The sequence below is a fragment of the Candida jiufengensis genome (genome assembly GCF_024610255.1).
Source record: "Candida jiufengensis strain CBS 10846 chromosome Unknown scaffold1, whole genome shotgun sequence".
Lineage (NCBI taxonomy): Eukaryota > Fungi > Ascomycota > Pichiomycetes > Serinales > Debaryomycetaceae > Lodderomyces > Lodderomyces jiufengensis.
Genome location: NW_026261562.1, coordinates 1,448,317 through 1,473,989, shown reverse-complemented (window position 1 = coordinate 1,473,989; position 25,673 = coordinate 1,448,317). Strand labels below are relative to the sequence as shown.

General features: G+C 28.4%; 6 protein-coding genes across 6 annotated transcripts; 3 read left to right on the top strand and 3 right to left on the bottom strand. All coding sequences in view use genetic code 12, as the record gives it.

Moving 5' to 3' along the window:
* Positions 1-1,183: 1,183 nt before the first annotated feature.
* On the bottom strand, positions 1,184-5,359 carry KGF54_004403 (putative ubiquitin-specific protease; the record flags this gene model as incomplete). Its single annotated transcript, XM_051765098.1, has 1 exon — positions 1,184-5,359. One exon carries the CDS (start codon positions 5,357-5,359, stop codon positions 1,184-1,186), a length of 4,176 nt encoding a protein of 1,391 aa, XP_051618445.1.
* A 532-nt stretch (positions 5,360-5,891) lies between these two features.
* On the bottom strand, positions 5,892-6,992 carry KGF54_004402 (exosome non-catalytic core subunit; the record flags this gene model as incomplete). The annotated part of the gene is made up of 1 exon (XM_051765097.1): positions 5,892-6,992. One exon carries the CDS (start codon positions 6,990-6,992, stop codon positions 5,892-5,894), a length of 1,101 nt encoding a protein of 366 aa, XP_051618444.1.
* Positions 6,993-9,290: 2,298 nt separating this feature from the next.
* On the top strand, positions 9,291-15,668 carry GLT1 (glutamate synthase (NADH); the record flags this gene model as incomplete). The annotated part of the gene is made up of 1 exon (XM_051765096.1): positions 9,291-15,668. The coding sequence occupies one exon, from the start codon at positions 9,291-9,293 to the stop codon at positions 15,666-15,668; it is 6,378 nt and encodes a 2,125-aa protein (XP_051618443.1).
* A 257-nt stretch (positions 15,669-15,925) lies between these two features.
* On the top strand, positions 15,926-17,197 carry KGF54_004400 (uncharacterized protein; the record flags this gene model as incomplete). Its single annotated transcript, XM_051765095.1, has 1 exon — positions 15,926-17,197. One exon carries the CDS (start codon positions 15,926-15,928, stop codon positions 17,195-17,197), a length of 1,272 nt encoding a protein of 423 aa, XP_051618442.1.
* Positions 17,198-17,287: 90 nt separating this feature from the next.
* KGF54_004399 (uncharacterized protein) lies at positions 17,288-18,397 on the bottom strand (the record flags this gene model as incomplete). The annotated part of the gene is made up of 1 exon (XM_051765093.1): positions 17,288-18,397. One exon carries the CDS (start codon positions 18,395-18,397, stop codon positions 17,288-17,290), a length of 1,110 nt encoding a protein of 369 aa, XP_051618441.1.
* A 454-nt stretch (positions 18,398-18,851) lies between these two features.
* KGF54_004398 (uncharacterized protein) lies at positions 18,852-20,123 on the top strand (the record flags this gene model as incomplete). The annotated part of the gene is made up of 1 exon (XM_051765092.1): positions 18,852-20,123. The coding sequence occupies one exon, from the start codon at positions 18,852-18,854 to the stop codon at positions 20,121-20,123; it is 1,272 nt and encodes a 423-aa protein (XP_051618440.1).
* Between the last annotated feature and the right edge of the window lie 5,550 nt (positions 20,124-25,673).

The following is a 25,673-nucleotide window of genomic DNA, read 5'->3' as shown; positions in this document are numbered from 1 at the left end:
GCTTGATGCGAAATCGTACTGTTTCCGCCCTAAATAAAAAAGTCCCAACCACAATACTTAAAGTCTTTTACGTGTCGTTACCAAAAACACCTAAATTTTTTGACCTTCATTTCAGACGAAATTTTGGTTGAAAATCATTGTTTTGCAATTTTACTGTACACTAGGGCCTAAAAATTTTTATTATTTAATGCTTGACATAAAGGTGAGCTAAGAAGGTACATTTTGAAAGTTTTCAATTAGTTCAAACATCAAAATTGCATCTCCTGGGCCAGATTTTAAGAATATCGAAAAATTGCAATAAATCCTTCAAAACTGTCTCAAGACAAAAAAAGATAATTGATAAGTAATCTTCTACTAATACTAGATAAGCTTGTGCAAAAGCAACTTTAAAACTCATCAAAGTATTTTGTTGCGTTGAAAATTCTACAAACTACAATTTCTTACAGGGGTGAGAAGCAAAAAAAGTCAAAAATGGCTGTTTTGCAGCAATTTTCCCATTTTTTAAAACATCATAAATTGATACCCCATTTATTAATATGGCTCAAGTTTGGATTTGAATATAATATTCAAAAACTAATTTGACACGTAATGGTGTTTTTGTTGAAAATTTTAAAGTAATAATGAGATTTTTATGGGCATTAAATCGTCCAGATTTAAAATTTGAAAAATGGTCCATTTCTGAGAATTTCTGGTATTGCTTATCACTATGCCACTAAAGGCCAAGGCTAATAAATTGTGTGTGTAGCGTGATTTGCAATTTACGTTGGGCAGTCTTTTAAAGCAGTTTCCCCACGGATTACTCAGTCAAGGTTGTTGGCCAGAAAAGTCATTCGATATCGCTTTTTTTGAAGGTCGGTTGAACCTATTTCTGAAGTAAACTATGATTCTCATTCACCGATTTGAGAGAAAAATCGAATTTTAAATGGGACGGCGGTAGAGCGGTGTAGACTTAACTCTGGGTTAGTTTTTCTGTCCACACCGCATTATCAATACCGCGCGAAATCTGAAACATAATATGGAGTTGCAGTGTTAAGCTTCTTAAGGCATTAGACAATTAAAGAAAAGAACTTTGTAAGAGTATGGCTTAAGAATTACGTTCATTTACCTCATTTAATATTTCATTAGCTATTAATCGTGAAAACTACGGTATTATTCATTCAACATCATAAAAGCACTTTCAGAATTAATCTTTAATTGGACTTGAACTCATTTTTTGCCTTTTAACAATATCATCACCATGTTTCAGTAAAGTTCTTTGTTTTTTGATACTTCCTTTCCCACTAGAAATCCCACTAGAAAGTTCAGTACCATCATTAGATTCTGTATTTGTAAGTTGTTGTAATTCAATTTCTTCTTTTGAATCTTTTATTGGTTCAATTTCATCAGTTGGTGGAGTTACTGGAGTTTCTACTTTAATTTCTTTGACACTGTTGTTTAATTGATTATCAATGTCATCAAGGAGTTCATCATAATTGATTACGTCATCTTGAGTTGATACATCAACTTGATCTTCTTGTTGTTGTTGATCTTCTTCGATAAATGATTTTTGGAATTTTATAATTTCATGTTCAATTTTGGTAATTGAATCTTGTTTTTGAGCTAATTCATATTTAAATTTTATATCACCATCAATTAATAATTGATTTAATTTTTCACCACCTAATTTGTCAGTGGTGGTTCTTTTACGATAAAATAATAAATAAGCGGCACTTGAAATTACATCATTTGGATTTTCAATTTCAGTAACTCTACTATCATTAAAATAATACCATTTTGAATCTTTAAAATTTTTAACTGATGCAGTATAATGACCACCACCTAAACCCCCATAATGATTGTCAACTGCTATTAAATCATATATGCAATCACCATCTTTAATTGTTGGATTAGCAACGTAAGAACTAATATCTAATCCTTCAATTGGGAAATCAACAACTGAATCAATTTTATCACTGAATGCTCTAGCACTGTGGAATCTTTTTAAATGTATAGTTAAAATATCACCAGTTGACCATAATTGAATTGTCTTGGTGGCTCGTTTATGTGATTTACATCTTGGACAATACCATAAATCTTGTTCACCTAATATTTCAGGAGTACTAAAGCTTTTTAAACATTCATCTAATGTAATTTTTGCCTTTTTCAATTTTTGATATTTAGCCTTGTTGTTTTCTAATTCTGGATTTGATAATTTTTCAATATTTAAAAGGGTGTTTGTTGTGTCTGATCCAAATAAATTATCATAAACTGTTTTATCCCATTCACATAATAAGATTGAATTTTTGTTTACTAAAGTTTGATTTTCTTGAGGTTGTTGTTGTTGTGGTTGCTCTTGCTGAGGTACTTCCTCATCATAATTTGGTTCTATAGGGGAATTAACATTTGATGGTTTTAAAGATTCAGAATATGGATTTGAAGCAGGAGGTTCAGGTAAATTTGAATTTGAACCAAATAAATTCCCATAATTATTTTCACTTTCAGTTTCTTCATCTGATGAATTAGTTGATCTTAATAATTGACTTCTTAAAGGTAATGGTGGTGGAAGTGGTCTTTGTTGGACTAATCGAGAATCAAATTCGTCATTTGAGTCAAATGTTGTTGTGGGAAATTTTTTGGTAGTGTTATCTAATTTATCAACAACTACAAATCCTTCATTTTCATCACTCTTGTCTGAAATTTGTAATGATATAACTTCTGGAGAATTTGATGCCAGCATCTCTTCATCCGTTGTTATTGGTGGTTCTTGATTTGGTTTATTTTCATCTTCTGAATAACGATAATATGATTTTTTAGGTTCTGGTAATTGATCTGATAATAATTGAAAATCTGATACTGTTGGTTTATGTAATGGAACATTAATTAATCTTTCTGGTTGTTGTTTTGTAGTTGTGGTGGTATTATTCAAATGATAACGACTTTTATATTGTGGTACCCAACTTTTACTGCTATAATCTTGAATATATTTGACTTTGAATCCATATTCACTGTTAACATAAGGATCGGCCAATGATACATCACTATCATATCCATCATTTTCAACATCATCCATCGCTTGCTCATTTTTTGGTACGTCGTCGTTTTCAAATGTAATATATTTGAAATCCAGTTTTGAATAATAATTTTTATTTACATAATCTGGATAAACGGTTTTTTTATGCTTTTCATATTCATCAGAAAGGTCATAAGTAGTTAAAATTGATGCTAAAGTTAAAAGTTTTTGTCTGATATATCCAAAACTATTCAATTGATCTTTATTTAAAGTTGAAAACAAGGGTATACCAAAAAAATTACTCATACGATACAGAGTATCTTCATCTTCTGCAACATTGAAAACCGGTACAATGATATCTTCTTCCGGATTATTAGGTATAATATAAACAGTAATTTCATCAGTATCTCTAATTAAATCACCAATTGGAATAAATTTGTTTTTAACTCTATCCACTTGAAAATCTTGATATATACCATGTTGAAATATTTCATAAATGAATAAATTTGAATTATCAATTTTTAAAAAATTGGAGAAATAATTTAATAAATCTTCATAATTTGATGTTTTATTCAATTCCACTTCTAGTTTCATAATTCTTTGTGGTAATGCAGCTTCAGGTGATAAATCAACTATTGTAAAAGTATGATACCATTTTTTACTTATTGGTAATGGTAATGTTAAATCATTGAATGGATCAAATGTTATGGAAGTTTTTTCACAATCTGGACAAACTAAAGTAGATTGATATAATCCAGTAAATAAATCAATTATAACTGAATCATTTCTTTGTTTATGTTGATGCCAACAAGTATTTGCTAAATTAATTATAGCTTCTGAGTTTTTTATATCATCATCATTTAATTCTGGTTTTTCACAATATGGTTTCTTATGTATACGATTTAAATCTTCATGTAATGCATCTAATAACCAACTCAATAATTCTTGAGAATCTTGTTGTAAATATCCAGAAAACATTGAACTATATCTACCTATAGTTGATTTAAATTCTCTAGGCGATATACTTGATGACGTCTTGTGAGGATCAAACGCTTGTTTTAATAAAGATCCAAATGCATTTGCAACATCACCATTATAACCTAATGGATTATCTAAGTTTAATTCTCCTTGATATATATTTTGGAAAAAATATTGGTTAATTTCTGGAACATGTAACAAACATTGTAATGCTGAATTCATATAACAAGTATTTCCCAAATTTGATAATCCCATATGACCTCCTACACTAGTATTATTATTATTATCATCTTGAAGTGATGAAGTATTTGTTTTTATATACTGATCAATTGGAAATTCAGAATTTGCTTTTTCTTTATATTCTATAACAATATGAATAGGAAAATATTGATCATTTACTTTTTCACCTAAAGTAAAGTCATAAAATGATTTATCGACTGTGCATTTACCCTTAATATTGAATATAAAATTTTGTGGAGTTATTAAATATGGAATACTGTTTGAATCATCACCAGTTACAATAAACCATAATCTAAAATCCTCAATTGGCTTTTTCGAAAGTTTTAAATAATATCTTATACTTTCAATTAAAAATAAGAATGTGGAGGTTCTTGAAATTGGAAATATTAAAGGAGTTTCTTCAACATCATGATTATTATTATATCTACCACTTCTAAAATAAGATTGTTGTTGTTTTTTACCAATTTGATGTAATGAAAAAGTTAATGGCCATCTTTCAACTATTAATTCTTCATTTAAATATATAAAATTTCTTTGAACAGGTATTCCAATTATTTGAAACCAATCTTTTAAATATCTGAAAATTTGTTCTGAAACTGGTATTGATACATTAGATTCTTCATTTATACTATATAAATTTTCATTTTGATCTAAAATTAAATGTGAATCAATTGGTCCAACTTTATCAACTAATTGTTGCCATGTTTTAACTGGTTCATTGAATAGTAAATCTAGATAATGCTTTGATATCATATAACAATAATCTCCTTCTTTCCAATCAAGTTCATCAAGTAATTCTTTAATTAGCTGTCTTTTTTCAGTAATTTTTTGTAATGATTCTGAATCATATTCTTCTTCTTCTTTTTCTTCTTCATCTTCATCTGATTCTTCCTCATTTTGATCTTTTGGTTCATGATTAATTACATGATTATATGATCTTATTGGTGTTTTTCTTCTTACATATGTTTTCTTGGTAGATGATTGAATTGAATCTGATCCTGAAGATAATGAAGAATCACTATCATTATTGTTGTCATTATTATTAATTATATCATTAGTATTTAATTGATTTAAATTTGTAATAGTTTCAGATGTTGTAGTTGTAATATTTCCATCATCTTCTATATTATCATCAAATGGACCAATACTCATGATGTTTGAAGATTGTATATTATATCGATAATATAGAAAGATTTGAACTAATTATTTTGTAAATAATGCTAAAGTTGGTTGTAAAAAAATAGTTAGTTTGATTTATCTTAAATGTTTCAAATTAATTTCTTAGTACAATTAAAACAAAAAAAATTAATTTACGTATAAATTTGGAATTATAATAACAAAATTAATGGAGTGAAATATACTCCACATAATTAATTATGAGTCGACGATGAGATAGTTCACGTAGAAGTTCTACGACCTAGAGATTTAGAAACATATAAAACTGAGATAATTCTTGCAAATCTACCTCTTATGATCCGGTAATTAGTCTTTGATTAGTTTGTTTCATAATATTAAATCAAGGAAATTGTTGCGCGTCTTAATATATTATTTATGCAATAATATTTATAACGATTCTCGCCACATTTAATGGAATTGTCGTAGCAATGAAGTGCAAAGATATGTAGAAAATAAGAAGGATTAAGTTATAGTTGTGTAAATATTTACATACTAATTCTATAAACATCTATAAATTTTCATTCATATGTTTAGCTCTATTTTTTGAAATTTCAATAGCTTTTTTCAAAATATCTAAACTTATATCACCATTATTATTATTAATTAAACTTATTTTATTTATATGAGTTGGATTATTTATAATTGAAATTCTTGATAATACTGAAGATTCTTCAGCTTCGCCTTCTAAATCAGTTAATAAAATAGTATCATTTTGTTGTGGTTGATCTATTTCCATTTCATCATTATCATCATGTTGTGGAATTGGATTAGATAATGATTTTTCTTTTTTAATAATTCCAAAATTTGAAGATATTGTATTTGGATCTACTGTTAGATTTAATTTAAATTTATAATCATCTCTTAAATCAAAATTTAATATTGGTTTTGAAGAATTTATCATACTTCTTTGATTTGATTTTCTTGATTTTATTGAAACTTTAGTATTTATTGAATCATCTAAATAAACTCTTGGTAATTGAAGTATTTGTAATGATTTCAATATTGAAAGAAAACATAAATCAAATATTGAATTTGTTGAAATTTCTCTTGAATATATTTTAATATTTACAAGTATAACATATGAATATGGTTTATTTAAATGTGATGATTGATTTATATATTGGAATTGTTCTTGTTGTAAATCAGGATATATTGTTTCTTCTTTTAAAGTTTCTTCATCTTTTATAGCTATACCTAAATTTTTCACAACTAATGATTCACTAGGTATGATTTTGACTTTTCTAAAAATTTCAAATAAATCTTGACTAATAATCATTTCTTCATCAGTAGGAGCACCAGATCTACCTCTTAATATTTCAATTTGTGGGTATACAGTATGATAATCTTCTTTAGAATTTAATTCTTCAACTATTCCTAAACTTATAGTATTTATAATAGTAGTCGATCCACTTTTTAAAATTGATGATCCAAATATATTATTTTGTTCTTGTTTTAAATTACTATTGTTTGAATACTCTACTGATTTAAATTCTTGAAAATTTCGTAAATTTGGTCTTATACCTATTGATAAATGTCTTTGTAATGATATATCTGGTGCTATTCTTGCTAATATATCTGGTGTGAATGTTACTTGTTTTAGTTCTGCCATTGTGATATATTGTTGTGAATGGATCTTATAATTAGTTAAATGGTGATGAGTATGCTAATGCTAATGCTGAGATTATATTAATTTTGTTGTAATTAAACTTTGATAGAATATATTAGACTCTTAATTTACTACAATTTAAAAATAATATGAAAAGAATTTGATGATGTCGCGTTTTAGTATGTGACTTTATTCTTGGAAACTTGACACTCAAGCTTTTTTTCAATTGTCATAAATTCAGCCGTACCATTTGTATTACGAACCGATGATTAAATATCAATAAGAAGATGATTAAAATGAAAATATGTTATCAAGCTCATCTCAAGGTTTACGGACAATAATCGTCTTTTCAACTTATTTCAGATCTTGTCTTAAAGGCGATGACTTATACGTTATATGATTCAAATTATTTAACTTTACCTCGTTCTTCTCCGAATATCAATTTATTTTTAAAAGTGGACCATTAATCAAACATTGTGAATCAAGCTCTTGGTCGGAGTATATTGATGAAGTATACGCCCTTACAGAAATGATCATTTTATTTTATTTTTTAATAATTCATGAAAGATTGATCTTAAACTTAGTTTGATTATTGTATGAAATAAGATTTTATTGTCAAATTATCCGGCCCGTAGATTAAGAACAAGTAAATTTTAAAACAATCAATTAGGGGTCCAATTAAAGTTTTAGTAAATATAATTAATCATCTTAAAATTTAGTATCACCAATTTTGTCACAAGCAAATCAAGAGCATTTTAGATTGAATTTTATTAAGGATCGACTTATTAAAAATTAAAAATACGTTTCGATTTGTGGAGAAATTGAAATATTAAAAGATGATTTTCAATTATGCATTAAAATTTACATTGTTTAAAGTAATGTGAAACATTCATTACACTATAAATCAATTACAACTTTAACCGTCCATCCTTCCGAGACAAATTGTCACTTCTAAAGCCCTAATCTGAGTCAAAAGGTTAATTACATCATTATATTATTTAAGGATTTCTTCTTTTTCCGATTTATAATAATTTATCAGATATATAATATTACAATGTATGTGTAAAAACATTTTGCCATTAATTAAATAAATTTTTGCCATTGAAAATACTGCAAATTAATGCATAAAAAATATAATTTTAGAGTTGACATGTCGTTATTTTGTTTCTATTTTGTCCCATATTATTTTACTCTGATTATGCATTTCAGTCATATTTCCTATTAATATTTTCGTTTCGTTTAATATAGTAAATCAATTTTTTTTTTATTAAATTGAAAACTGAAACTTAAAAATTTTAACTAAATCCGTTTCAGGTTTTAGTTGAATTTTGGTAGCGGGTTTTTCTAAACGTGGTGAATTTATTACAATTCATGCCATTAGATTGCTGACAAAATGATGGCATTTGACTGAAAGTAAGTCCAGATGACCGCTTAGCTCACAAAATTTACCTTAGATGGTTCATGAGCTACTATAATCTATGTTTTATTATTGTTATTGTAGTTGTAAAATTGAAATTAATGAAATCATAAATTGGTAGCATCCATAAAGATAGTTACTTTACAAATTAAATCAATATTATTGGCTTTAGATAAAAAATAAGATAATGAAAAAACAAAACTAAAATAATAATAAAATTTGAATCTCAAATTACACAAACAATTGATGATTCAAATAACTATTATTATTATAATTAAAATTACAAGAAAGTAAGACTTTGTGCTTAAATATTAACTTAACTAAGTAATAATTAACTATTTTGTATACTTTTACTTTGACTTTATTACTTATTTCTTGTTAGATTTTTTTATTTGAAAATTTTCATATTTACAAAATTTTTTTTTTTTTTTTCTGATTTTTACCCTTTTCTTCTTCTTACTCAATCTATTTCAATCAATCATATATATTTTTACTTCTTCAATTAGATTATAATTATCAATCTATAAAGGTAATCAAATCAATAATCATAGACTAATCAGCTTATCTTATCATCCCCACTTGTTTTATCTATAAATTTATAAATCATTATACAAGGGAGACTACCGAAAAAATTTCAATAAATAGATAAGAGGCAACCAAAATTAAAGATTGATAGATCTAATTATATTATATATTTATAGTAGATATTTTAATAATACCAAATTAAGAATTTTGAATAGTTTAGTTGATCTAATTATTCATTATAATTTATTATTGAATCTTCAACATTAAATAACATATACATATTCATTCCTTATCAATTAGAAAATTTTATATATCATATTTATACATATATTATACATTAGAATTATTATACAATTTAAATGAGTACAACCTCATCATATTTACCTCAAAAAGAATTTAATCAAACAAATATTTATGATTATGATGAAGTACCAGAAAATAAATCATGGGCTCAATCATTACCTATAGCACAAGGTTTATATAATCCAGAATTAGAAAAAGATGCTTGTGGTGTTGGTTTTACTTGTCATTTAAAAGGTTTACCTTCTCATAAAATAGTATCTGATGCTAAAAATTTATTATGTAATATGACTCATAGAGGTGGTGAATTAAATCCAAAAGATGGTGATGGTGCTGGTTTATTAAGTTCAATTCCTCATAATTTTTTAGTTAGAGAATTTCAATATCATTGTAATGTTACTTTACCAAAAAAAGGTCAATATGGTGTTGGTAATTTATTTTTTAAAAAAGATGATGTTGTATTTGATAAATCAAAAAAGACTTTTGAAAGTATTGCAGAATCATTAGATTTAAAAGTTTTAGGATGGAGAAAAGTACCACATGATTCTTCAATTTTAGGACCAGCTGCATTATCAAGAGAACCTTATATTTTACAACCAGCAGTTGTTATGAATGAAATTATAGGTAAAGATGTAGATGAAGAAGAATTTATTTCCAAATATCAACAAGATTTTGAAAAAAGATTATTTATTTTAAGAAAACAATCATCTCATACTATTGGTTTACATAATTGGTTTTATATTTGTTCATTATCTTCTAAAACCATTGTTTATAAAGGTCAATTAGCACCAAATCAAGTCTATGCATATTATCATGATTTAGTTAATTCTGAATATGAATCACATTTTGCATTAGTTCATTCAAGATTTTCAACAAATACTTTCCCAAGTTGGGATAGAGCACAACCATTAAGATTAGCTGCTCATAATGGTGAAATTAATACTTTAAGAGGTAATAAAAATTGGATGAGAGCAAAAGAAGGTGTTATGCAATCAAAATTATTTGGTGAAGAAATGGATAAATTATTTCCAATTATTGAAGAAGGTGGTTCAGATTCTGCAGCTTTTGATAATGTTTTAGAACTTTTGGTTGTTAATGGAGTTGTTTCATTACCTGAAGCAGTTATGATGATGATTCCAGAAGCTTGGCAAAATGATGAATTTATTGATCCAAAAAAGAAAGCATTTTATGAATGGGCTGCTTGTTTAATGGAACCATGGGATGGTCCAGCATTATTTACTTTTGCAGATGATAGATATTGTGGTGCTAATTTAGATCGTAATGGTTTAAGACCTTGTAGATATTATGTTACTGATGATGATAGAATGATTTGTGCATCAGAAGTTGGTGTTATTGAAATTGAACCAGAAAAAGTTTTACAAAAGGGTAGATTACAACCAGGTAGAATGCTTTTGGTTGATACTAAAGAAGGTAGAATTGTTGATGATAAAGAATTGAAAAATAAAGTTTCTTCAAGATTTGATTTTAAATCTTGGGTTTTAGCTAATATGATAACTTTAAAAGATTTATCTGAAAAATTTGAATCAAGAAGTATTGATATTAAATCAAAACCTGTTGATACCACAATAACAATTCAAACTGATCCAAGATTAATTGCTTCAGGTTATTCACATGAACAAGTTTTATTTGTTTTAGCTCCAATGGCTGAAGGTAATGAAGCATTAGGTTCAATGGGTAATGATAATGCATTAGCATGTATTTCAGAACAACCAAAATTATTATATGAATATTTCCGTCAATTATTTGCACAAGTTACAAATCCACCAATTGATCCAATCAGAGAAAAAATTGTTATGTCTTTAGAATGTTATGTTGGTCCACAAGGTAATTTATTAGAAATGAAACCAGATCAATTAAATAGATTATTATTGAAATCACCAATTTTAACAAATTCAGAATTATTAGCTATACAAAATATAAATAAAGTTTATCCAAAATGGTCAGTTGCAAACATTGATATTACTTTTGAAAAAAGTCAGGGTATTCAAGGTTATATAAATACTATTGATAGAATTTGTCAATCTGCTTCAAAAGCTATTGCTGATGATAATCAAATTATCATATTAAGTGATGTTTCAACATCAGCTGATAGATTACCAATATCAGCATTAATTGCAGTTGGTGCAGTACATCATCATTTAGTTAGACAAAAACAACGTTCTAAAGTTGCTTTAATAATTGAAACTCAGGAAGCAAAAGAAGTTCAACATGCTTGTTGTTTAGTTGGTTATGGTGCAGATGGTATTAATCCATATTTAGCAATGGAAACTTTAGTTAGAATGAAACATCAAAAATTATTAAAAGATGAAACATTAACTGAAGAGAAAATTATTCAAAATTATAAAAATTCTATTGATGCAGGTATATTAAAAGTTATGTCAAAAATGGGTATTTCAACATTAGCTTCTTATAAAGGTGCACAAATTTTTGAAGCTTTAGGTATTGATAATTCAGTTATTGATAGATGTTTTGCAGGTACTGCTTCAAGAATTAAAGGTGTTACTTTTGAATATATTGCACAAGATGCTTTTACTTTACATGAAAGAGGTTATCCTACAAGAGACACCATAAAACCAATTGGATTACCAGAAACTGGTGAATACCATTGGAGAGATGGTGGTGATGCTCATATTAATGATCCAGCTGCTATAGCTTCATTACAAGATGCTGTACGTAATAAAAATGAAAGAGCTTTTGAAGCTTATTGTAAAAAGGAAAATGAAGCTGTTAGAAATTGTACTTTAAGAGGTTTATTAGATTTCGATTTTGAAGCTTCAACTCCTGTACCACTTGATCAAGTTGAACCATGGACTGAAATTGTTAGACGTTTTTTCACTGGTGCTATGTCTTATGGGTCCATTTCAATGGAATCACATTCCACTTTAGCTGTTGCTATGAATAGATTAGGTGGTAAATCAAATACAGGTGAAGGTGGTGAAGATGCAGCAAGATCACAAGTTAGTGAAAATGGTGATACTATGAGATCAGCTATTAAACAAGTTGCTTCTGGTAGATTTGGTGTTACATCATATTATTTAGCAGATGCTGATGAATTACAAATTAAAATGGCTCAAGGTGCAAAACCTGGTGAAGGTGGTGAATTACCAGGTCATAAAGTTTCAGCAGAAATTGGTAAAACTAGACATTCTACTGCTGGAGTTGGTTTAATTTCTCCTCCACCACATCATGATATTTATTCAATTGAAGATTTAAAACAATTATTATATGATTTAAAATGTGCAAATCCAAGAGCAAGAACTTCAGTCAAATTAGTTTCTGAAGTTGGTGTTGGTATTGTTGCAGCAGGTGTAGCAAAAGCAGGATCTGAAAATATCTTGGTTAGTGGTGGTGATGGTGGTACTGGTGCAGCCAAATTAACTTCTATAAAATATGCTGGTTTACCATGGGAATTAGGTTTAGCTGAATCTCATCAAACTTTAGTATTAAATGATTTAAGAGGTAGAGTTATATTACAAACTGATGGTCAATTAAGAACCGGTAGAGATATTGCTATAGCATGTTTATTAGGAGCTGAAGAATGGGGGTTTGCAACAACTCCATTAATTGCAATGGGTTGTATATATATGAGAAAATGTCATCTTGGTACTTGTCCAGTTGGTATTGCAACTCAAGATCCAGAATTAAGAAAAAAATTCGAAGGTACACCAGAACATGTTATTAATTTCTTTTATTATATGGCTAATGATTTAAGACAATTTATGGCAAAATTAGGTTTTAGAACTATTACTGAAATGGTTGGTAGAACTGAAAAATTAAGAGTTCGTGAAGATTTTAGAAATACTAAAAATGCTAATATTGATTTATCACCAATTTTAACTCCTGCTCATACTATTAGACCAGGAGTTGCTACTCATTGTGTTAGAAAACAAGATCATAGATTACATGTTAGAGTTGATAATAAATTAATTGATGAATCTGAATTAACTTTAGCTAAAGGATTACCAGTTACTATTGATTGTGAAGTTGTAAATACTGATAGATCTTTGGGAACTACTTTATCATATAGAGTTTCCAAAACATTTGGTGAACAAGGTTTACCACATGATACTATTCATGTTAATGTATCTGGTTCAGCAGGTCAATCATTTGGTGCATTTTTAGCTTCAGGTGTTACTTTAGAATTAGAAGGTGATGCCAATGATTATATTGGTAAAGGTTTATCAGGTGGTAGAATTATTGTTTATCCACCAAAAGAATCTAAATTTAAAGCTGAAGATCAAATTATTGCTGGTAATACTGCCTTTTTTGGAGCTACTTCAGGTACTGCATTTGTTAGAGGTATTGCAGCAGAAAGATTTGCAGTTAGAAATTCAGGTGCAATTATTGTTGCTGAAGGTACTGGAGATCATGGTTGTGAATATATGTCTGGTGGTAGAGTTGTTATATTAGGTGCAACTGGTAGAAATTTTGCATCTGGTATGTGTGGTGGTATTGCTTATGTACTAGATATGGCCCAAGATTTTGCTGATAAAGTTAATAAATCAAATGTTGAAATATCATCAGTTAGTGAAACTCAAGAAATTGCATTTTTAAGAAATTTAATTGAAGATCATCGTCATTATACCGGTTCAGAAGTAGCTGATAGAGTATTGAATGATTTTAATAGATATTTACCAAGATTTGTTAAAGTTTTACCATATGATTATAAGAAAGTATTGGAAAAGGAAAAACAATTAGCTGAAGAAGCTAAAAAGAAAGAATTAAGTACTTTCTTAAAATCAATAAAAGAAGATCCAGAATCTGATGTTACTAATGGTGAAGCATACAAGATTAAAAAAGGTCATGTTCATCGTCATTCACATAACAAGAATGAACCAAAAGTTGCTGATGTTGAAGATACTGTTTTCAATACTGAATTTGAAAAGAAAGCACCAGTTAAATTAGATAAAGTTAAAGGTTTCATGAAATATAAAAGAAGAAATGAAAAATATAGAGATGCAAAAGCAAGAACTAAAGATTGGAATGAAATGACTTCTAGATTAACTAAAGATGAATTACATTATGAAACTGCTAGATGTATGGATTGTGGTGTACCTTTCTGTACTTCAGATACTGGTTGTCCAATTTCAAATGTTATACCAAAATGGAATGAATTAGTTTTCAATGATAGATGGTTTGATGCATTACAAAGATTATTAATGACTAATAATTTCCCTGAATTTACTGGTAGAATCTGTCCAGCTCCATGTATGGGTGCTTGTGTTTTAGGAATAAATGAAGATCCAGTTAATATTAAATCAGTTGAATGTGCAATTATTGATCATGGATTTGAAAAAGGTTGGATTAAACCAACTCCACCACAACATAGAACTGGTAAAACTGTTGCTGTTATTGGATCCGGACCTGCTGGGTTAGCATGTGCTGATCAATTAAATAAAGCAGGTCATACTGTAACAGTTTATGAAAGAAGTGATAGACCTGGTGGATTATTAATGTATGGTATTCCAAATATGAAATTAGATAAAGGAATTGTTAAAAGAAGAACTGATTTATTAGCAGCTGAAGGTATTGAATTTATTTGTAATACAACCGTTGGTGAAGACATAACTGTCAGTGAATTAAAAGAACAATTTGATGCAGTTGTATTTGCAGTTGGTTCAACAATTCCAAGAGATTTAAAAATTCCAGGTAGAGAATTAGAAAATATTAATTTTGCAATGCAATTATTACATAAAAATACTAAAGCATTATTGGAAGATGAATTAGAAAATATTAGAGAACAATTAGAAGGTAAACATGTTGTTGTTATCGGAGGTGGTGATACAGGTAATGATTGTTTAGGTACTTCAACAAGACATGGAGCTAAATCAGTCACAAATTTCGAATTATTACCACATCCACCAGCTACAAGACCAAAAGATAATCCATGGCCTCAATGGCCAAGAATATTTAGAGTTGATTATGGTCATACTGAAGTTTCAACTCATTATGGTAAAGATCCTAGAGAATATTCTATTTTATCTAAAGAATTTGTAGGTGAAGATGGTAAAGTTAAAGGAATCAAAACCGTTAGAGTTGAATGGAAACGTTCAGATTCTGGAGCTTGGCAAATGGCTGAAGTTGCAGGTAGTGAAGAATTTTTCCCAGCTGATGTTGTATTATTATCAATGGGTTTCATTGGACCAGATTCAGATAATTTAGAAGTTAAAAGAACTAAAAGAGGTACAATCACAACAGTTGATCCAAACGTTTATAAAGTTGATGATGATTCTAATTTATTTACTGCTGGTGATTGTAGAAGAGGTCAATCCTTAGTTGTATGGGGTATTCAAGAAGGTAGACAATGTGCTAGAGAAGTTGATGAGTATTTAATGGGATCAACTAGATTACCTGGTAATGGTTCAGTTGAACAAAGAAGTTATAAATTATTGGAAGAATTAGCTGAAAAAGTTTAAATTTAGTAAAAAAATTATTTAATTCGAAATTTTTTATATGTTATTTATTTTTTGTATGTTTTATATTAGTTTAATGAAAAGAGTTTAATTTATGAATTATTGAATGCTGTAGATTGTTTACCTAATTGTAAATTATATGTATGCTAAATTTTTATGTTGTTGATAATAATGTAAATTTAGTTATTAAGTGAAATACTGAAAGAACATAAATTCGTAATCTCTTTTGCAACCAAATTTAAACAAACATTTAAACACAGATGTCAGAAAGATCAATAATAAACAATTTAATAGCTCACTACCTAAAAGAAAACGGCTACCCACAAACATTAAAACAATTCGAAATAGAAAACGGCAAAGCTATAGATTCATCAATACAAAATTCAAATGAAGAATCATTAGAATCAATAATTCAAGATAGATTACAATACAATTCACTAAACAAACAATTAGATGATATGTCATTAGATACAGCTCGAGAATTAATACCTGATAAATATAAATCATTAATTCAGAAAGAATTCACGAATTGGAACTCACCTTATCCTCATACCCCAAAATTTTTACCTATTCATTCATTAATTATATCATCAGCTTATCACGAGGAAACAAACAAGTTGTATTTCGCAACTAATGATTCTCATATAATTATGAATCTGGGGGATGAACTCAAAAAAGTAAAAGTTCAAGAAATTATGAAAAAAGTACTTGTGATTGAGACTGGTGTTTTGTTATTAGGAATGAGTGGAAATTTGTATTATAAGAATTTTGAATTAGAGAATTTCGAAAAAGAAGTTGTTATTCAAACTCAATCTAGGTTTACTGTTGATGCTAAAGCTATTAAATTTAATGATGTTCAGTATATTGTAACGCTATCTTTTAATAATATTTTGAAATTAATTAAATTTGAAAATTTGAAATTTGAGATTATTGACGAATTTAAATTAGATATACAAGGTTCTTGTTTTGATTTAACTTTGTATCAAGATCAAATTGTTATTGTTGTGGGTAAAGTAGAAAATACTCTACTTGATGTATACACTATAACAGATAACAAATTCAAATTAAAATATAAGATTTCAATTAACGATGCAGAATTTACAACGTCAAGTTTTTCACCAAGGTACATTACAATATCAAACACCAGCAAAGATATTCCAATAATAGCAGTAGCTACATCTCATGACCCATATATGAGAATCATTCTAGTATCATTATCTGACTTCAACTCCAATATCAAAATATCAAGAAATCAAATTTTAAAAAATTACAACACTTTGTCTCCACAAGATAAATTTTCACAGCCTTTAATTAGTTGGAGGTATAACAACAATAAAATCTCGGGAATTTGGATTATGGGTGATGATGGATTTATTCGTGGGTTGGATTTGTTGGAGAATAAAATTATTGTTGAGTTAAAAGATGGTGGTCATAAAACTAAAATTAAAGATTTTTTAAATTTCTATAAAGATGGAAAGGAAGTGTTGATAACTTGTGGAATTGATAGACAAGTCATTGAATGGACTGAATAAATAAATAGAGCTATAGTACAATAGAATTTAGAATTTGAAATTTTTTGTAATAGTTTTTAAAGTACTATACATCTATATATAAGTAAAAATTTAAGCCCATTCAGGTTTTGATTCTCTTGATGATCCTCTCCAATTCCCTCTACCACCTCTTCCCGAACCTCTTGAACCTCTTGAACCTCTATAGCCACCTCTAAAACCTCTGCCTCTACCTCTGCCTCTATACCCACTTTCTCCAAAAGTATCAATATTTAAATTTTTTTCTTCTGACCATCTCATTCCACCTCTTTCTTCAGTTGATGATGATATTGAATCAAAAAAAGATGACAGTTTGTTATATTTTGGTCTTTCTTCTTCTGTTTCTGGTTGTTGTGGGTGGGATTCTTTATGGAATCTTTCATTTGATTTTTCAAAATCGAAATCTCCTTCGAATGATGGTTGTTTTTTTGGTTTGAAATTTGGTCTTGAACCCGGTTGGGCTGATTTTACTGAGTCTGATGATTTGTGTTCTTTTTCTGGGGTTGGTGGTTGTGGGATGGATTGTTCTTGAGCGTTTGGAATTTTTTCAGTTGTCTTGCTTGCTTGTTGATTTTCTGAAGTTGTTTTAGTTGGTTGGGGTTTTGCTTCTTTTGCTGGTGGTTGTTGTGGTGCTCCCGTTTCAGTTGGTTGACTTGATTGATTATTTGAAGGTTTTGGTTTTGGTTGTTGTTGTTGTTGTTCATTAGTAGTCTTTGAAGTTTCAGCAGTTGAAGTTGGTGTTGGTTGTTGCTGTTGTTGTTGGTGTTGTTGTTGAGGTGGGTTGGTCTGAGTTTGAGGTTGTAGATAATTCGGTTGTTGAGGAGGTTGAGGTTGTTGATATTGAGGAGGATATTGTTGAAATTGTTGTTGTTGAGGTGGTGGAACACCAGGTGGGAAAAACCCAGAATTTTGTGGTGGATAAATTGGTCTAACTTCTTCAATTGGAATATCCAAAACAGATAAATCAGCAACATCATTTCCACCAAATACAATATAACTATAAATTTCATGACCAGGAGGAACTTCTAAATGAGGTTGTTGTTGCATTCTACCTTCAGTACCAAACATTCTAACTTGCTTTAAAGCAATTGTACCTTCTTCTGCATTAATATTTTCTAAAATTCCAACATATCTTATATGTTTTTTAGAAATTAATGAGATTGTTTTACCAACAAAATCAGACATTTTTTTATTATTTTTGATATGATTTTTGACTGTTGATGATGGAGTTGAAATCTGTTGTAAATTTTTAGTAAATTGCAAATTTAATTTTTTTTTTTTTTTTTTTCAAAAAATGTTGAAACAAATTTGTTTAAGTAAACAACTACAATTTTTATTATAAACGAGGTAATAGTTTTTGCCTAAAAACTTACCAGTTGAGCAGCTTCTAAATAAACTTCTGAACGACTAAAGATAGTAGACAACGATTTACAGAAACTTAAACTCATTTCCAGGTAAATTAGCGAACAAATAACTACGTGTCATAAAATTAAGTCACACGACATACAATACGAGACTCACCATCAAAAAATTATTCACGAAATTAAAAATTGTACTTGTAAGTTAAAGACTTGTCTAAACATATTAATCATTCATCAACCATTACATCTTAATTTTAAGCTAAAATCATATCACAATAATGTCCGAAGAAGATCACATCATACAGCAAGATGAAGATCAACCACAAGTCAAACCAGATTTTAATGAAGATGATTATATTCAAGAACCAGAATCACCAATTGATAACGATAATGTGAAATCTAACCTAGAAGAAGAACAATTACAAGAAGAACCAGAATATAGCGAAAAACAAGAAAATGACACACCACTAAGTCCTGGAGTAGACGAATCAAATATAGACCCAAATATACAACAACAACAAGAAGATGATGAAGATGACGATGTTGTAATAAATTCAATGAAAGCCAAAAGATATAATGATGACGAATCAAGATTCACAACTCAAAAAAAATTGATTAGAAAATCAAGACCTGAATTACCCACCAACGACGACTTAAAATATGAAGAAGCACCAGACGGATCAAATTATAATGATATGGATCCACAACAAAGAAAAAGAATGGAATTAGAAGAAAAAATGTCTGCAGCTATTAAAGTAAAATCAAATAGAAGAAGAAAAGCAGATGAAGATGATATTGAAAGAATGCAAGATGATAAAATTGATCATTTAAAAGAATTAATGATCAACGCGGCAAATTTAGATGTTGATAAAAACACTCAAGGATTAATTGCAACTGAAAAATTAAAATTATTAGATGATGTTTTAAATATGTTATCAAGAGCTGATTTAGCTATTTCAATATTAGATAATAATTTATTAGAAGCTGTAAGATTATGGTTAGAACCTTTACCTGATGCAAGTATGCCAGCTTATCAAATTCAAAAAGAATTAATTCATGCATTAGAACTGTTACCTATAAAAACTGATCATTTAGTTGCATCAGGTATTGGTAAAGTATTAGTATTTTATCAAAGATCAAAAAGAACAGAACCACAACTAAAGAAAATTGTTGATCGATTAATTGGTGATTGGACAAGACCAATATTAAATAAATCAGATTCTTATAAAGATAGATCAGTTCAATTTGGTGAATATAATAATGCAAAATACAAAAATAAATTATCATCTACAACAAATAAAAAAGCAGAATCTAAAACTTTATATGAACAAAATGCAGAAAGAAGAAAAAGAGCAGCAATACCAACTGCAAGAACAGCTGCTTATAAAATTGCCCCAAGAGTTGATCCAAATTCATTAATTGGTAAATCTGGTAGAGGATCTGTATATGATGAAAGATTTAGAAAAATAAATCAAAAATTAATGGGTGCAAAAAGAAAAACAACTAGAAAAGGTGGTCCTTCTATTGAAGGTAGAGATTTAAGTATATAGTTTACAAAATTTAATTATGTACTTTTTAATAAAATACAAAATACAAATTACATATATTTTAACGCTATTAATACAAGATATCAAGAACCACACTCCAACAATTAAGATTATCAATATCTCCTGATGATATCAATTTCATTTCAAAGAGTGATCACAATCAACAAAAAAACGTTGTTTAATTACGTTCAAAAAACAACAGTTACCAACAATTTTGGTCCTTTGACTCAAATTTTTTCAAGATTTGGTTCAAATTATCTGCAGTAAGCTAAACAATGGTTCTCTTAAATTTAAACAGACTACTTCCATCATGAGTTGTGATTATTCCTTTAAGTATCCAATAAATCGATATTTCTTTAAGACAGTAGAAACATTCATTGGAAACCTAGACCACAACCCCAATGTAGCATTTAATCAAGTGGCCAAATTAATCTGAAACAACTTTTTTGTGCATTCACAGATGACGTCTTCATATTTATAAAATCCAAACAAGATCACGAAAGACATGTGAAAACTAATTCTTCTGAAGGGTTGATTTTGAATCGTCTAGCTAACAAAAATAAATCAAAGTCATAAATAAATATTTGATAATTTGATAATTTCTAAAAGTCTATCACTAATCAACCCTAAAAGAAATCAATTCAAAAATTCATCTTGCAATTGTATCTACAACTTGCAACTGTCACGAATTAATTAAAGCTTTAAAGATGCGAAAAATCAATTATAAAATATAATATTTATCATCTACCATATGCGTTATCCAATACAGTGGAAGAATAATAATCTGAAAGTTGTCTTGAAAACAAAAATCCTTGATGTTTTGAATTTGTTAATATTTTTTTTGCTCCCTTATTTCTTTATTTTTAGTAAAATTCAAATAAATGAACAAATAAAAATGAAATCTTCGTAAGATTTTGTCGTATATTAGTTGATACAAGTACAATTATATTCTAGGTTAAATTCTATAAATTGATGGTATAACAATCAATAACAATCAATTTACATAGATATAATATATTAGATTTTATATATTACATTTTAGTACTGTTTTTAAACTTTATAACAAATCACAAATTATTTTACCATTTAATCAAATTCAATTGTAGAACTTAAAACTCACGAGTGAAATTAATACTTTGTTAAGTTTAAGTAACTCTGTTTTGAGCTTTAACAAGATTCAAGAACTTGAACTCAATCAAGAAATAAATTATATTCAGGCCACTCGACTAATAGAGAGTGAATAGTAATCAACAACTCTACATAAACTGTAATAAAATACAAAATACAAAATACAGAATATATTAGAACAGCAAAGATTAACTGATGAAAAAAATTTCATAGCATTTCTTTTAAGAAAACTCACATAGGCTTGGTTTTTTGGTTTTAGACGAAGCACACTTGATACATCATGACGATATTTTCAGACCTTTTACTAGTGTGGATTTTATATTTGTACGTAATTAAACTCCAAATTTTCTAATTAACATCCCAGATTCCATTCAGCTACTTAAGAGCTTAAGGAGTCAAGGGTATGCTAGCAATACACGGGACAAGTTTATTAAGGTTGTGTTAATGCTTTAAAGTGACCAACAAATGAATTTATCTTCAATGAAAAAACATTCATTAGAAACCCCAGCCAAAACCTCAAAAAAGATTCCAAGCACAACGAACATGTACACAATGCACATGTATCGGCTGACTTTGAGAATACAGGCATTCAATTCAACAGAATCCCTCCGTGTACATATTACAAACTTTTTCGATTAGTAAATTAATATTTGTAATCATTAGCGAATAATCATTAATGTTAATTCAAATTTTACACCTTCAACAGCAATATTACATTGTAGTTTGTATATCTCAAGGGGTGGATCTTCTATCGTCTAGCTGACAAAAATATATCAAAATTACCAGTGGATGTTTGATAATTTCTAAAAGTCTATCACAATCTACCCCAAAAAATGGTAACACTATCAATAAAAACAAAAATTTTGTTGGCATGATTCCAGCCTAAAAACTGACTATAATGACATATGCTAATAAGCAAATTTAAAATGAAAGATTTAGGGCCAGCTAACAATTTCTTGGGAATGAATATAGATAATGGATGTATAAAAAATGTAAGATGCTTTTATTTTATTTTTTCTCCTTTAACTTGATGAAATTAAATGATTAAAATTACTCAAATTTTAACGACCTACCCTTAGAAGTCGTTCCACACCAAGAAGTTGTTCTGGAAAAAAAAAAAAATGAATTAAAAAAAAAATGAATGTATGTGTACAAAATATGAACAAAGATCTAAAAAAACATAAACAACCATTTTTAAAATCTCTATTGAACTAACCAAAACACAAAATTCTGTAGTTTAAGACCATGGTTTTAAATGGGAATAGCTACTCCAATATATACTGAAAATGACATAGAGTTTTTTAAAAGCTTATAAAGAAGATTGCTACACTCACCATAAAATTGGCTGCAAATCTAAAACCAATTCCGTACAACACTTTAAGAGATGAAATAAATGGTAGAAACTCTCGTCTAAAAAGCCACTAGCATTTACAGTTGTTTACAGCGAGACAAGAGTATCAAATTGGTACTTATTTGGTAGCCTAAAGTCATAAACATGAAGGACTATCGCCTGCTGAAGTATTTGAATATGCCCAAAACAATTTGAAGCAAGAAGGTAACGATGAAAAAATTGGTAAAAACTTTTTGTCTCCATTCTTGTTCTGTTGTCACTGTCTACTTTTGTTCTATAGAAACCAGTGTCAGTCGAGCTTTGTCCCGTTATTTACACTGTTGCTATGTTGTAGTCTAAGCTTTTGATTGATGCATTGATAGTATCAAATTCTTTGAATCTTTCAATAATGAATTATAGCTACAAGTGCAATGAAATCGTCAAATCAAAGTTGAAGTAGAATCAACTATTGATTTCTACCAATCAACCTGCCCACTCATAGTCAAGTATATCAAGTATCGAAGTCAAAAAAGATTCGTCAGTCAATTATTCAAACTCTAAAAATCTCACTTGCCTTACTCCAGTGTCTAAATTCACACCATTGTTCAGTCACTTAGTAATGCTTGTCTCCAAAGTTTAGCTCGCAAGTTTAATAAAAATGTTGAATTTGACGACTGGGTTGGAAAAGCATCTAATGTGATTAACTCTGATTGGTCCTATACTTGTGTAGGTAAAATGTCTCACATTAAGTCCTTAATTGATAATAAAACTAGATTCTGATTTCATTAAGTAAATAGATTATGATGAATTATAAATATATAGTCCTAGAGTTGTAAGGTTAAAAGCAGTATGAATAAAAGTAGTATGAGTAAAACTAGTATGAATAAAGTAGTATGGAAAAAAGTAGAAGTTGGTGATCAGTAGAAGGAAAAAGTAGTAAAATGTAATAAAAAAGATTGATTTGCATATAACTAAATGGCAAAATGTTTGTTATGCTGCAAAAGATTTTTGACAGGAATAGTAGTGCATCTCAAAAGGTTTACACAGACAACATTCAACTGGTACCAGAGCCTCTATTTTGACCACAATTACTGCAAATAGGAGACACTAGCAATACTTGTCACCTGATTCACTATATTTATATTTTTTTTTCATCTATAGAATGCATGTTTTTTGAAGATAATACAAATTTCAAGTTGTATCGTTCATAATAAAGTTGTACCTTAAAATCCTGTACATTAAATTTAAGAGAATGTAAAGTTTTGAAACATGAAAAACAGAGTAATTTATACGAAGATTTATTCAGAGATTGGTTAAAACAGATTCTTCCTTCAACAAGTTTCTCTGTTAGTACCTAGTTTTTAATCGAAAACGATCAGCTCTTATCATCAGTTTTTGAAGTCCTGGCAAATGTCAATTACGGTCAAATTGTAAGTATGTTCAACTTAAAATGCTGATCAGTTCTCATTGTTTTACAATTCCTTTTTGAGGTATTAAAATAGATGTTAACGTTTATTTCCAGACCAGTAATTTATGGACCTTTTCATTTCAATTTGATTCGATAGTACACGTAGGGTCGGAGTTATCAAATACTTTAAAAATTTTGTGTTAACTTGCCCGTTGAAAGTTGTTACAACGGACTTTTAAGTACAAAATACATGCAAATTAATTAGTGGTCTAGAGGGTACTACAATGTTTAATAAAACTTGAATAATATACACAATACAATATATACATTTTAATAAAGATTTGAATATGAATGCCGATTGATATCCATCATGAGAAATGCTTGAACCACGCCTTAAAAGGACAGTATTGTTATAATCATAAACGGGTTGTGATTTCAGATTCAGATTACCACAAACGTGCAGTCTTCAATAAAGAAGAAACAGTTTTTAGATAACAAGTTCACAACTCCAATGATCACAATGTGATTATGACAAATTATGATGCCTGAAATTAATTATTATTAATCAAAACTGTACCTCAAAAATGTAACTGATGTTAAACATATTTAATAAATGATGGACTCATTCGATTATAACTATGGATGTGATGTGCATTTCAAACACTTATGCTGAGTTGCTTTAACTCGTCAAGAAGAAATGACCTTCAAAAAGAAAGAATACATAATGTTAATTTGCGAATTTTCCATTGTATTGACTCACATAATTCTTAAGTATGTTAGTATCTTCAATGCAAATACAAGCCAATAGGTATACTTGGTTACTCTTCTATTTCCAAATCCGAAAATAATTGTAGCTTAGTAACCAACTAATAAACCTACCAAGCTCTTGAGACGGGAAACTAGTAAATTGAAGCAATCAGCATATATCACCAATAAATTGATAGTAATGATTTTAATTGACCAATCTCTCAAGAATCCCTTAATTTGCACTAAAGTTCTAATATAAAAAAAGCAATTATCCTTCAAATTAGTATTACAAAACACCTTAACAAAATACTTTAACATCAAAACCATTGAGATGAATAAATAGCCAAAGAAAAATTAAATATTTGATGATTTCTATCGTCAACTCAGTAGCATATTTTCAAAATATCCTACCAAATATATAACTGATAGCATGTCTCTTGTGAGATGAAACAAGTAATGATTGTTGATACGTTTGGTTGTAATAGGAATTCTGAAGAAAACTATATTTCATCTTATGTTCAGAAGAAACAGCAGTAGAAGAATAAGCATTTGAAGAACATTAAAATTAATAAATTTGAGTTTTAATAAAAATCCTTGAGTATATGAACAAGTACTTGTTAGAAAAAATAATTAAATTATAAAAAGTTAAAATTAAGGTTTAGAACAAAAGATGAAATATTACTATTTTTAGATAAATGATAAATAAATATGATAGAAATTACTGAGATAGGAATAGAAGATACAAAATAATTAAATGAGGAAATGAAAGATCATAAAACTAATGGAAGTAAAACAGGAGAAAGATAATAAAGTTAATATAAAAGATAAAAGAAATATTCTAATACAAGAAGAAGTAGAAAAAGAGAATCAAGAACAGAATAAGGACGAACAAGTATATAATCATTCATATATAAGTCATCCATTAATATAAGTTGTAACA